Source organism: Corythoichthys intestinalis, chromosome 8 (genome assembly GCF_030265065.1).
Source record: "Corythoichthys intestinalis isolate RoL2023-P3 chromosome 8, ASM3026506v1, whole genome shotgun sequence".
Lineage (NCBI taxonomy): Eukaryota > Metazoa > Chordata > Actinopteri > Syngnathiformes > Syngnathidae > Corythoichthys > Corythoichthys intestinalis.
Window position 1 is genome coordinate 8,275,076 of NC_080402.1, and position 15,365 is coordinate 8,290,440.

At 38.5% G+C, this 15,365-nt stretch overlaps 1 protein-coding gene across 4 annotated transcripts in view; it reads left to right on the plus strand.

Moving 5' to 3' along the window:
* The window catches only part of LOC130920725 (lymphoid enhancer-binding factor 1-like), a 175,195-nt gene that overhangs the window by 127,549 nt on the left and 32,281 nt on the right, over positions 1–15,365 (plus strand). For all 4 annotated transcript variants that reach the window (XM_057844123.1, XM_057844125.1, XM_057844126.1 and 1 more), the window contains 4 exons: positions 818–908; positions 4,604–4,723; positions 4,922–5,084; positions 8,676–8,783. In XM_057844123.1, the coding sequence (XP_057700106.1) occupies positions 818–908; positions 4,604–4,723; positions 4,922–5,084; positions 8,676–8,783 (482 nt within the window). The remainder of the gene's footprint in view (positions 1–817; positions 909–4,603; positions 4,724–4,921; positions 5,085–8,675; positions 8,784–15,365) is intronic.

Below are 15,365 nucleotides of genomic sequence, written 5' to 3' on the forward strand. Positions count from 1 at the left end.
CGGAACATATCACCTGCAGATCTGAGTTGAGGTCAAACAGTTAGGCTGCGTTCAGACTGCAGGCTTATCTGATTCCAATCAGATTCTTCCTCAAATCTGATTTTTATGGCTGACTGTTCACACTTAATTTAGCAAGTGTCCAGATCTGGGCTTGTTCAGACTGGGCCGCATTATTGACACACCTGACAGGTTGCTGTGGCAATGAAGGAGTCATCCAGCATTGAGCGACATTACGGACAGTCAAATCATATCTGTCCTGTTCTGACTGAGAGGTATCTTGTCCATATCTCGTTTATATCCGTCTTGCAAAAATCTAATTTCTGTGCTTTGTGATTGTTCAGACTACAAAAGAGCCATCCAGTTTTCAATATGGATGGGAGAAGAATAGTATATTGGCTGGCAATTTGAACACGTTCCTTTAAATCATGGCTAAAAACTTTGTTGACTGTAGTATATCCCTAATTGCCTTTACTTTTCAAATCTGCAATGTATGACGTGCGGGTTCCAATTTTAATTGTTGTTTTATTTACTGTGTCTTGCTGATTTATAAGTGACTTTCATACATTATTTTATTTGTTTTCATTTATTTCATTTTATATCTTTTTTTTGCTACTTTTAATGTGATGTAAAACACATTGGATTACCATGTGTTCAATTGTACTATACATATAAATTCGCCTTGCCTTGCCACTATAACGTTATTCTACAGGTTTCCCGTTTTTTGAAAGGTTATTTTCTAGCAACCTCTGGCATCAGTATTTTTACCATAAATTTAAAAGAGTTTTTTACAGTTGTTATGAAATTATTTCTTTTGCAGGACTCTCCCGGCATCATCCAGGACCAGACATGGCCAACTTCTACTCACTGTCTCCAGGCGGAGTGGGACAGCTCACGCCACCACTAGGATGGTCAGTCAATCTCTAATGCTGCGTTCAGACAGAGTGTTTTTTCTTTTTTCGTCACGAGATAGGTCCGTATAAAAAGCCAATGTTAACGCACCTGTAAGGGCGACAGGTGGCCTCGCGAGTCCCGACACGGGTCAGGCTCGATACGATGTTGTGTGTTGAATTTTCACGCTGCAAAGACTGAGTTGATCTTTCTGCAACAGATTTCAATGATGACAAGGAAGCAGCTAATCAAATGTGTTTTCTAGAGGTGCAAAACTAATCGATTAATCGACAACTAATTGATTAGCAAATTAATCGACAACTATTTTGATAACCAATTAATCATTTAGGACTTTCTTCACTTTAAACTTGTCTAAATTCTTGAAATTATAAAATACACATGACTTCTCAGTTGTAAATATTATCAGATTTCTTCATTGTATTTTCGTTAAGTCAAAGTAGGACATGAACAAAAATCTGCTTTTACTTTGACAAACAACAATTCATATTGTTGCCAATTTTCGGACATCTTACTGTCTGAACTAGCTTACTAATATGGCTGCAACAACTCATCGTCTAAATTCATAAATAAATTAGTTGCCAATGAATTTGATAATAGATACAGTTTTAGACTACAGTTAAGTCAGGAAGCTGCAATAAAATATTATTTTGAAGGAAATAGTCATCCGTTTGGTCTTCATTGATACTTACAACATGGCTGAAACAACTTTAAGGTAAATTGTGAAGGTAATTAAAAAAAGTGGCATTTGTCCCATTAATCGTTTAATTAATCATCCGATTATTCAATTACGAAAATTATCGTTAATTACAGCCCTAATGTTTTCTCAATAATGTGACTTCAGTTGTCAGACCCAAAATGTCCAACGAAAAGTCCAAATAAAGAAAAAAAAAATTAAAGAGTACTGCCGGAAAATATTAGGACCTTAAAGTGATCCTCTAACTTAAAATACATGTGGGCTCTAATAAACCACAATTGTTCTCTTTTACTAAAATATGTTGTTATAAACACATAAAATGTTAAATCAATGGCAATAGTTTATAATATTTAGTCCATATTTTGACCATTAGTTGGCGCCGTGGTTTGCGGGCTCGCAGTGATGACGTAATTGGTATCTTTCCAAATGTGTAGGATGTTAAACAATTGCTTATTGCTGCCTAAACTCGCGTAGCAAAATGCCACGATGTGCTGCTTTTGGATGCAATTTCCAGTCAAATGGAAACAAGGGGAGTGAAGTGAGTGGTCAAGGTGGAATTATTATTTTTAGTGAATAAATGTGCATAAATGGAAGCTTCTCCCCCTTTTTGGTCCCTGTATGCACGTACCCTACCCACCACGCGTTACAACTGGCGCCTGAGCATTTTTCCTGGATCCTCAGTCAAGTAAGGGATCCGTCTATTTCCTGAATCCGACAGTCCCACCACGTCTGCAATATTGGTTTTGGACCTGTCCATTTTTTTGATTCGTCGGCCCCACAGCAGCTTTTCGGATCAGTCTATTTTGTGGAATCGACGGCCTGATCGCGGCTGCGATATTGCTATAGGATCGGTCTAATTCCTGGATCTTCGAGTGAGTAAAAAACGCGGATTTGGATTACTATTGCTATCTTTTTTGTTGACTATTCTTCGTGGGAGTTTTCCCCAAATCATACTAAATAATTAAAGCACTATGGCACGCTACAGTGACGACAGTGACTCTGACGTGGACCTCACAACAATGTTGGGAGTTCGTCAGGGAACGCGTATTTGCGTACTGCTGAGCTCCCGAGTGAAGAGTGGTCAAGGTGGAAATATTATTTTTTGTGAATAAATGTGCATAGTGAAAGCTTCTCCCCTTTTTGGTACTTTTATACACGTATCCTAGCTACTACTCGTTACATTGTACAAGACATGGATTACACAAGGTGTGCTCTTTGGACTGTACTGTGTGTAAAGCACACGACAGCTCTGGATGCTAACAATCTGCATAATTATATTGGGATAAGTTTGAAAATATGCTTCTTCTTCTTTTTGTTTATTGGCAGTTTACCCCTCGCAATATGCTTACCTTGAATATCTGCTAATAAAACCGGACAGCATACACTCTCCCTCCCAACCGGAGTTCCCAACAGGACTCTCTCGCATCACCAGTTTTGCCCAACTTTTGTCTTATCAGGTACTGTATTTGCTGCACGCATTTTTCCCTGAAGCTCGTCTTGTGAACGACCGACAGTGCTGTCCTGCTCTTCACTTTTCAGATCTGGTTCAAATAGGAAGGGTAGAACTGACGACATGTTGGGAAAGCTAACGAGTGACACGCTCGAATTTCGGCAACGGGACCGGTGACGTCACGCACTGCGACGTAACAAGAATGGCGACCTATCACTTAAAATAATTTTACAAACTTTATTCAAACAAAAACATTAAGAGGGGTTTTAATATCAAATTATTATAACTCATACTAACATTTATCTTTTAAGAATTACTTGTCATAAAAATAGAGGATCCCTTTAAAGTCGCAATATTACAAGAATGAAGTTATACATTGTAATATTAGGAAAGAAATGTCGTAGTATGACAAGGTTAAAGCCGTAATATTATGAGAATTGAGACAAATGAAAGATTAAAGTCGTTTTGTTCCTTATTTTTATGTTACATTAACCGTAAGTTAAGTTTCGCGGGATGACACTTTTGGGGACGTTTAAGGTCTGTATCAACACAAAACTACTTTTGTCATAATATTAGGAGATTTAAGTAAAATTAGGAGAACAAAGTCGTCAAATTACGAGATAAGTAATTTGTTGCTTATTTTTACATTGCGAGAACCAGAAGTTCTTTAGTTTAGTAGGCTGAGACTTTTGGCGACGTAAGATTTCTGTCAACACAAAAAGTTTTTTCGAAGCTTTTTCGTTTCATACTACGAAAAACTTTTCATCATACGAAAGATAATACGTTCTGTACTAGAGGATTCCCGCTCGTAGCTATGCAATAATATAGCTACGTTTGACTCGAAATGTAAACAAACGAAATCAACACACCACAATGTGCTACACAATGCTCAAGTATATGAAGCAAAAGAAGAATTTAACTTTCAAGTGTTGCTTTATCAAGGCACAAAAAGCGAGACGAAATAGCTGCCGAAGTTAGTGCGTCTTTTAGCACTCTGTTTGTTTTGAGCTCGAATCGTCATGTGATAACGTCTGTACAACGAGCTGAAACTTAACTAGTGATACTTAAGCGCCACAAGCGGGCAACAAGGCATTACAAATAAAGATAGGCAATCAGAGGACACGACAGAAAATTGACATGATGTTGTAGTGTATTTTGGAACCACTTAGGCCATTTACATATAAAACGTGATTCATTATACGGAAAAAATCCTGATACGAAAGCCACTCCGGAACAAATAAATTTTGTATTTTGACCTACCACTGCATTAGGAGAATGAAGTCATAAAATTACGAGATTTTACGTCACGTGAACTGGAAGTTGTTCAGGGTACGCGGACTTCAAGTTTTGGTGTAAACACAAAACACCATTTGATGAGTTACGTAGCGCGAAAAAACGCAGCCGGTCTGAACGCACCATCAGAATTAAATTTCAATTCATTCACTGCCATTGACGGTGATCAAGGTCCAGTCTATTTTGACTCTCTCAGCCAAATTGGATTGGGCGTCCATTACCATTAAAGGTGATAAATCAGTATTTAATCCTCACAGGTTCTCCCACCACATGGTCCCGGGACCGCCCGGTCCTCACGCCACGGGGATCCCCCACCCGGCCATCGTCAACCCCCAGGTCAAACACGAGCCCCTGCACGAAACCGACATCATGCACATGTGAGTCTTCCACTTTCAGGTATTCCGCGTTTCGCTCGCAAAACTGCCTTATCTACAGTCCACCGCATCCAGCTGATAGACCCTGAAGTGGCGATGGCTGATTGCGGAATTATCCATGCTGGAAAGAGAATTTTTCAAGCCACATCTTGTCCGGAAATAAGATTAGAGTCCCGTTTTTTTTTTTTGGTTTGTTTCCAGGAAGCCCCAGCACGAACAGAGGAAGGAACAGGAACCCAAAAGACCGCACATCAAGAAGCCCCTCAACGCCTTCATGCTTTACATGAAGGAGATGCGCGCCAACGTGGTGGCTGAGTGCACGCTGAAAGAAAGCGCCGCCATCAATCAGATTTTGGGACGGCGGGTAGGTGAAACGAAGCATTTGTGTCACCATGTCTTTTACAATTTAATTCCTTAATAAAAGGAAAATAAAGTAACACTACGAGGGTAAAGCTCTTAATAGGAAATACTTGTACATTAATGTTGTTCTACGACAGCAAATTTGTATATTTTTGAGATTAGATTTTTTTTTTTTTCAATATTATAGTCAAAAATGAAGTCGGAAGTTTTTTTCCCCTCTAGATTTAAGTTGTTAATTTAAATGTAAAAAGTTGTAGAGGTAACGCTTTATTCGACAGTTGCGTCATAAGACTGTCATAAGACCATCATAATTATGACATGACACTGTCATGAGCATGAATAAATGCTTATGACAGATGTCATTAAGTGTCATCCGGCAAATTTTGTCACTAACTCCATTATGTCCAGTCTGGATCTTTCACATCTATTCAAAAGTGACATATCGAAATTTTCGGACTATAAGTCCGCCACCCACCAAATTTGATACGAAAACGCCATTTGTTCATAGATAAGCCGCACTGGGCTATAAGCCGCAGCTGTCCTCACTGTTTTATGGGATATTTACACCAAAAGATACTAACCGGTGACACCTTTTGTAAAGCGGCATCATAAGACTGTTCTAAGAACAAATAAACCACCATGAAGCTTTGAACCAAATGGCTGCAAAGTTTCATTGCTTCAAGAAAATTCATTTGGCCATCACTGCTCCCTTGGGGCAGATAGTTAACCTCTGCTGCCACCTGCTGTCAACACTGTTGTCGTCCAACATGCCTCCTAGCATGCATTGCAGTGCTACAGATGTAAATAACAATCAAAATTCATCTTCTGTGCTAATTATTTCTTCAGTTACTGTTCAAGTTGTGTCATTAATTGCTAGTTATGATATTTGGTAACACTTTATTCGACAGTAGTGTCATAAGACTGCCATAAGAACATCGTAATTATGAAATGACACTGCCACGAGCAAAAATGAATGCTTATTACGTATGTCATTTTGTGTCATCCGGCAAATTATCTAAGTATCTCGCTTTTGAATGGATGTAAAAGATCCAAGCTGGACATAAATGGAGTTAGTGACATAATTTGCCGGATGACTCTTATTGAAGTCTGCCATAATCATTCATTAATGCCCATGATAGTGTCATGTCATAATTATGACGGTCCTATGACAGTCTAATGACGCCGCTGTCAAATAAAGTGTTACCTATTAACCCAGATAAATCAACAAATAAGACGCACATGGACTATAAGCCACAGTATTCAAAATGAGGGAAAAAAGTAGCGATTTATTGTCCGAAAGTTACGGTAATTTTCCAGATGACACTTAATGACATCTGTCTTGACTATTAATGCTCATGACAGTGTCATGTCATAATTATGACGGTCTTATGACACTCTTATGATGCCACTGTCGAATAAAGTGTTACAGTTGTATGGATCGCGTCTTGATTTTCACTTCGATTGTTTTTTTTCGCTTATATTTTTTAAAATAAAAGCATTGTATTTTTTTCCCCTGCCTTTAGTACTGGAAACCGAAACTATTCGAAATTACATTTCAGTGCACCATTTAACCCCCTAATGACTTTTATTCATGTTAGATTACCATGGTGCCAGAGTAGAAAAAAAAAAAATCTGAGGTAATCTGTACCCACAGATTACTAATATGTGGGTACAGATTAGGGTAGTTTAGTCATCTGTACTCACAGTTTTTTAATCTGTGCCCACAGTTTTGTAATCTGTGAGTAGTAAACTGGCAGTAAATTTAGAATTAGTAAATTGTGGGTAGTTTAGTAATCTGTGGGTACATATTAGTAAACTGTGAGTACATATTAGTAAACTGTATCCACAGTTTTGTAATCCGTAGGTACATATTTTGTAAACTGTGGGTAGTATAGTAATCTGTACCCATTTATTACCTAGTGTGTGTGGTGGTTAGAAAACTGTACCCACAGATTATTAAAATGTGGTGATTGATTTCTAAACTGTAAAGTAATATGTATCCACAGATGAATACACTGGGTGCACTTTGGTAAACTGAAGATAGTTTAGTCATATCTTCCCTCATTTTTGTAATCTGTGGGTACAGATTAGTTATCTGTAGGTAGTTTAGTAAACTGTTCGTACAATTTAGTAATCTATGGGCACAGATAGGTAAACTGTATACACAGTTTTGTAATCCCTGGATGCATATTCGTAAACTGTAGGTAGTTTAGTAATCTGTATGAACAATTCAGTAATCTATGGACACAGATAAGTAAACTGTGTATACACACTTTTGTAATCTGTGGGTGCATATTAGTAAACTGTAGATAGTTTAGTAAACTGTAGGAACAATTTAGTAATCTGTGAGTCTGTATTAGTAAACTGTATCCACTGTTTTGTAATATGTCGGTACATATTAAGTAAACTGTGGGTAGTTTAGTAATCAGTACGAACAATTTAGTCATCTATGGACACAGATAAGTAAACTGCATACACAGTTTTGTAATCTGTTGATGCATATTAGTACACTGTAAGTAGTTTAGTAATCTCTGTGAACAATTTAGTAATCTATGGGTATGTATTAGTAAACTGTATGCACAGTTTTGTAATCTGTCGGTACATATTTAGTAAACTGTGGGTAGTTTAGTAATTTGTACCCCCAGATTACTTAAAACTGTGAGTAGAGATTAGTAACTGTACACATAAATTACTAAACTGTGGTGATAGATTACTAAACTTCAATATGTACCCATATATTGATAAAGTGGGTACACATTACTATGCTGTGGGTATACAGATTAATGCTGCAACGATTAATCGATTAACTCGAGTATTCAATTAGAAAAAAAGATTCGAATTAAATTTTGCTGCTTCGAGTATTCGTTTTTTAAAGTGGCGTTGTAATGGTTTGTTTTAAAAGTGTTGGCATTTAGTTTTATTGATTTGGGTGGTTACACAGCCCTATAATCTGCCTCATTTCATGTGGCTGAATCCAGATGCTCCCTGTTAAGACCAACATAAGCAAAAGTTTTGTTTGAGCTAATTTTTTTTTTTTTTAATGCATTCGTAACGTTTATTTTAGCAGTTCTTTTTGTGGGAATTTGTGTCTGAACTATTTGTTATGAGAATTGTAAAACAAAAAAAGTGGATTATAGCATTTAAGATAGCAGACTTTTGCTATGTAAGTTAGCCAATTGTTCTTTTGTTGTACATAGAGCCTCATTTTAAAAAAAAATATACCGTTTGAGGCTCAGGTATTTTAATTTTTTATGTTCCTTATTTGATTACTCGATTATTCGAACTAACTAGTTCATCGATTAATCGACTACTAAAATAATCAATAGCTGCAGCCCTAATACAGACTACTTATTTCATACTAGCACTTAAAAAAAACAGTCATAAAATGACTTCCTCCTATAGCTGTCCAATCCGTTTTAAATTTCAAATTTTGGATACAGTTGAGTTATTAAAACATTTTCATCCACCTAAACATTAGTGTTTTTCTATTTAGTGTCCCTCATACTCCTTAGTACTATCATGTTTTTTTTTTTACATTATTGTTGTCTTTTCTTCTCCAAAGTGATAACTTTTCTTCTTTTTGTGCTACATGTAGTGGCACGCGTTATCTCGGGAAGAGCAGGCTAAGTATTACGAGTTAGCCCGCAAGGAACGACAGCTCCACATGCAACTCTACCCAGGCTGGTCTGCGCGAGACAACTATGTAAGTACCAACAGTACAGCTCTGCAAAGGTGCGGGGATGGGTGTGTGCGCGCATGAACCCGTCGTCTCTGTGTGTCTGAGACAGGTTTTTTTGGAGAGAGACAGAAAAAAAAAAAGAACAGAGGCCCTTCAATAGTCCCCTGCATGCTTAATGGGCTCCTTTCGAGCCGACTCTTTGTTTCAGCCTAATGTGTAATTCATAGCATTGGATAGATTGCTTTTTATAGCCAGCGCTAGTCAAATTAGCCTTCTAATCACGGCGCTCTTGTTTGATGTTTGCATTTTTCAAAGAGCTTTTAGAAGAAATAACAACAAAAAAATTGCATGCGTGGACGGCAATCAATAATATATGAAGTCAAAGATATGCTGGGACCTTTATTTTCGTACTTTTGAGGTTAGTTATAGTGTTTCATCAATGCTGAACATTTTGAAGGGAAAAAAATGATTTCACTTTTAGATAAATTTCTGAGGGATAAAGGTTTTGATAGTTTCAAGCATAGACTTGACCATCAGTTTACAAGACAGCTCCCACAGATATTGCACCACGCCTTCCTGACCCAGGCAGAACGTTGAGTTGGCTTTCACTGTGATGAACTCAAACACACGCTGCGTTCTAACGCCAGATTTAGGTGGAATCAGGATGAAGGTTTTACTGCATACAAGCAAGCAGAAGTATAGTGGATAGTGAATTTGACATTTATTTTAATCTCCTCGAGTTGGCAGAAAAAAACGCAAGTTTTCACATTGTTTAAATAGTCTATATATTTTTATGATCATTATAAATGCATTTACACAACGAAATAGCGCTGGAAAAGTTGTTGTTTCTCGTATGAGACCAAAGCGCCACATTCGTTTACATTCAGTGAAGCCAACACAGGTTTCTGTATAGCATCTTCAACAATCTATTTGAATCCTTTCCATATCCCACTCCTACGGCTGTTGTTTGCTTTTCAATTACCCTGTCTTTAGTTTGTTTTTTACTCTTATAGCTGCTCCATATCGAAAAGGAAATACTAGGATGCTCGTGGAAGGCGCCAGGGGACGAGAGGGGATGATTGAAAAGAGAGCTACTGTGTTCACGTGCGCAGGCATGCACAGCGCCTTCTTCATTTTATCCAAATTATTTATGTTACTTAAAATCCATACATCATTTTAGTATAAATACTGTATATGTATATATATTCAAAAAAAAGTTAGCGAGAGAGAAGTCGGCCTGACACGACCGTAAATAATCACACATAAGTCGCTCCAAAGTATAAGACTCACCCTCTGCCAAACGATGAAAAAAACTGCGACTTATAGTCCAAAAAATACGGTAAATATTTCAACCTAAAATAATGCTAATTTTTTTCCCCAATCATTTCCTTTTTTTTCACAACGTTTCAAAGTCCATGCATGGTGCTATTTTATATCATAATTACCTTGAATCATCGACCAAATCACTCTTGAGAAACTCCTGCCTGCTTGTATGAACCAAAACTTTCGTCCTGTTTCCACCTAAATCCGGCATTAAAACGCAGCGTGTGTTTGAGTTTTTTGCAGTGAAAGCTACCACGACCCTCTGCGTGGCCCAGCCCCCTACGGGAAGCCATGGCGCAATGTCTGTAGGAGCTGCCTCGTCAACTGATAGTGATGTCTATGTATTTACCAAAAAAACAGAGTCATGACCTTGCAAAAATACAATAAAGTATTTGAGAGTTAAAAAAAAAAAAAGAAGAAGAATGAAGAAAAGCACACATATCTATTAGTGTTGCAACGATTATTTGAATAACTCGAGTATTCGATTAGAAAAAAGATTCAAATTAAATTGTGCTGCTTTGACTATTCGTTTAATTAAAGAGGCGTTGTAATCGTTTGTTTTGAAAGTGTTTGCATTTAGTTTTATTGATTTTGGGCGGATACACTGCCCTCTAGTCCGCCTCATTTCATGTGGCTGAATCCAGCTGCTCCCTGTTAAGACCAACATAAGCTAAGTTTTTGTTTGAGCTAATGTTTTTTTAATGCATTTATAATTTAGTTTATAGGTATATTCTGTCGTTTTTTTGTGGGAATATGTGTCTGAACCATTTGCTAAGAGCTTTGTAAAAAAAAATAAAAAAAAAACTTGAGCATTTTATAGCATTTAAGCTAGCAAATTTTTGCTATGTAAGTTGGCCAATTGTTCTTTTGTTATACATAGATGCTCTTTTTTTTTTAAATACCCTTTGAGGCTCAGCTCAGGTATTTATTTATTTTTTTGTGTTCCTTATCCGATTACTTGATTATTCGAACTAGCTAGTTCATTAATCGACTAATAAAATAATCGATAGCTGCAGCCATAGTATCTATGAAAACAGTTCAACTCTTGCCTTTTTAGTTTCAAGTTTAACGTCCGGACATTGCACGTTTTTTATGTGTGTGAAAGAGAGAGAGAGAGAGAGAGAGAGAGAGAGAGAGAGAGAGAGAGAGAGAGAGAGAGAGTGAAAGAGCACCAGCCTTTCTGAAAGTGTGGCTCCGGCACTCACGTTCACTCCACCACCGGCTCAAAAAAAGACCCAAAAATAAGGGGAAAAAATGAAAAGAATTTGGGGGGGAAAAAAATAAAACAGCGCTTTGTGGTGTTTATCTGCCTCCCCTCGGACATCGACGGCATCCTTCCTCCTTTCCTGCCTTTGCTGCTGCGCCGCCAAACACAAACGCCTTGCTGAGAGACATTTCCTTGTTCATATATCTTGAAATGAATGGAATGATTAGATAATAGCTACTTGGACACAGTACACTACCCTAGCACAGGGGCGGAACTGAGGGGGTTGCTGAGGGTGCGAGCACACCCGGGTCTCTAAGGGGCCTGGTTTGCGGGCGTAAAATGTGAGTGGTTGCGTGAGCGGAGGGTCAAAGAGAAATCTAAGATGATTCGAGGACAGCTTTGTTAATAACGGCGTTAGAGTATAACAGCGTTTCTAACTGCAATATTCTTTTCAGTAGTGAGTAATCTAATTACTTTTCCCATCTTTGCAACGCTGTTACCGTTACTAAGGACGTGAAGGGGCGGGTTACTACAATTTGGTTGAATGAAGCACGAGTTGTCAGATTTTGTATTATTACATAATACATTTTAAATATTATTGCTTTCATTTATGGAAAAAACAAGTTTATGTGTCTTTGGTTTCTTTCACTCTCCCTACCCAAAAAAATATACATCCAAAGTGAAGGAATCTGACCCTCTAGCCAGACCGCCGGAATCACGCCAGCTGAACCGCCGGACCGGCGCTTGCGTAGCTCCAACGATCCGGGCCGGCGAGACTCCGGCAATCCGGCCAGAAAGGCAAACTCCACGCGTTCACCTTAGTCTTAACTAGAGGTTGGAATCTTTGGGCACCTAACGATTCGATTACGATTCAGAGACTCCGATCCGGTTATGAATTGATTATTGATGCCCCCCCCCCTATTTTTTTTTTTTTTTTTTAATGTTTTGTATATTTGTTCCAAAATTGTTCAGAAATCCTCTCAGGCTAAATAAACCAAACTACAATTTTAGTATCAAGTTACCGGTTAAAAACAGTAAATAAAAAATACTCAAGGCCCCATTCTGAATCAACAGCTTTGAACTACATTCAATTAATTTAATGTTGTGAATCAACCGTTAAATTTCCCTTGTGTCTGCTTTCGACATGTGAAAGTTTTAAAACTGTTTCATCATTTCAAGATAGATTCAAGTCAAAATTTTGCCGATTTAGGGGTATTTTAGATAAAAAGTAATTAGGTTCTCTATAACAGAGCCTCTAGAGAAGTCTACTGCTTTAAGATGGCGCCTGTTTACTAGCGCGGGAAAGTCTGTCATTTCACATCTAGTCTAGATATATGTGATATCTACCATAGCCGTATGTTGCTGTGTTTGTAGCAACTACCAACTGGGCGCTGTTTGTAGCGGCTGACGGCCGCAGTCAGGTGTTATTCTTTTTTTTTTACCTAGCGGCATTAGCTGCACATGATATTTACTCTCGGTCCGTTCCTCATTGCGTCCCGAAGACCGCGCTGACTGCGTTTTATTTCCGCTTTAACTTGTATAATTCAATAATCGGAATTTGGATGTTTGTGAATCGTTCTCGAATCTTCCACGGCCGAATCGCGAATAATCTAAGAAACGGAAATTTTGCACGCCTCTAGTCTTAACCCTTTGTACTGACTCCATTTTGAAAGGTTTAAAGAAGGCTCACCGAAAACAAGTTGACAATTTATTCAGGTCGACAGCGATCAAAACGGCAAGGCGAAACAGAAACACTCAGGAGGGGAGGCAAACTCGTTCCAAGGTCAACATATCACACATCAACAAAAGGTTCCCGAGAAAAAATGACAACGCTTGGTTAAACATTCAGTCTTTTGAAGGCTCTCACGGGGCGGGTTGTGGGCAGGAAGAAGGGTGTGTTTGGGATTATTGTCTGTTTGTGGATTGGACAGGATGATTCAGGAGTTACTGTTGTCCGGGCAAGGAGAGTTGTGGATTTTTCCACCTCAGCGTCACAGGGGCTCTTGGAGTCTTGTCAGTAGTGTTATGAGTTGGATATCGAGCGTTCTCCGGTGTTCCTTGTTTTGGGCATAGCATCCCGCCATTTGTTCTACCGCCATTTGTTCTGGACTGTCTGGGAGAACTGATTGCGAGTCAGTTGCATGACGCACACGTTGGGCTTCCATGATAAGAAGGTGTCATGTACCTTAATGCCCTATATTCAAACAGTTAGATGGTGCCTACGAGAGAAGGTACTATATCCTTCAAAAGGAAAAGCAAAAACTAAAAGCAGTCATGAGTTTGGAGTTTTCTTGGACTGCGTGTGTACGTCTCCTCTCTGCTGGCAGATTAGCTTCTGAATAAGTGGATTAGCAGCCAAGCAAAAGTGCTGCTCATATTTGATGAGAGAATCTAGAGTATTATTCCAGCACCCCCCTCTATGATCTCCCTGGAGGGGGGTCGCAAATCCGCCGCACCGACGTGGGAGCCACGCGTTGGAACGCATCCGCTGCCATTGACGGGGATAGAAGTCCACTGGATTCACGTGCAATGTTGATTAATGTAAAACGATTTTGATCGGAGATAAATCACAAATAGCTGTTGTTTGCCTTCAAATTGTCTGATTTGATGTTGCGTATTCTCATATTACAATAGAAAAACTGTTAAGTCAAAGGGGAACATTTAGTATAGCTCCATCTATAGTTATTTAGTTTAGGAGTGTCAAATGTACCGGCGCCGTACATTGGCCCTGTAAAACCATTGATTTTGTGGGATCGCACATGGCTCACCTTCTTGTCTGCTTTTACATTCGTTAATGCTCCCCTCCCTTGCAAAATAGATTGGACGTTGTTAGATTTGAAGTCAGTGGCGCCACCAGGGGGTGGCCAGGGGTGGCCACGGCCACCCCTATAAATTGGTTGGCCACCCCACTGGCCACCCCGCTTGCTAGTATATCGTTAGATTGTTGTAGCATCAGTTATGCATTTCATCCCAAATGACTGCATTTATTTTGTTTTGTTAAATGTAGGGCTGTCAAATTTATCGCGTTAACGGGCGGTAATTAATTTTTTTAATTAATCACGTGAAAATATTTATCGCAATTAACGCATTCGCGGTACGACTCACTCACGCATTGCCGCAAACAGCCTACAACGGCGCCGTTTTACTTATATACAGAGATAAGAGGCATTGTCAAGTGAGTGGAGTAGATACAAGCATTCATTGGGGCCGTACTTTTAATTGGCAAAAGCTTTGTCATCTCTCCCACAGCAACTCTAAATATTGTGGAAAGCGACGTGGGGAAGAATGACAGGAGTGGATCTTTTTCTAAACACCCTGTAGTGTACCCAACGCAGAGAAGATATAGCATTTGCAACCACCACACACAGTCATTGTTGCACCACTTCCCATCATGCATTTGGGCAGAACAGTTAAGTCGCTACAGTATCATTTACTGAAAGCTCAACAAATACACTAAATGGCAATATTTAGTCACAATATACAAACTCACATTTATCCTTTAAGAATTACAAGTCTTTCTATCCGTGGATCCCTTTCACAGAAAGAATGTTAATAATGTTAATGCCATCTTGTGGATTTCTTGTTATAATAAACAAATACAGTACTTATGTTGAATGTATATATCCGTCTTGTCTTATCTTTCCATTCCAACAATAATTTACAGAAAAATATGGCATATTTTAAAGATGGTTTGAATTGCGATTAATTACTATTAATCAATTTTTAAGCTGTGATTAACTCGATTAAAAATTTTAATCGTTTGACAGCCCTAGTTAAATGTACACCTTATGCCTCATATACACATAACACAATAAAACAGAATGGTTGTGGAACTCAAAATGTTGACTGGGCAGTTATGGACTATGCACATTAAATCGTTACTAACATCAAATATTACACAATATACCAACGTATATCAGTAGCCGTGTCCTTAAGTCTTTTTGATAGTTTTCCCCTGACCTTTTTACTGCAATAATATAATGAAAACATAAAATTATGGCTTTTCGTTTTGGCCACCCCAAGATTTTAAGTGGCCCCATCTGGCCACCCCTATGAAAAATTTCTGGACGCGCCAC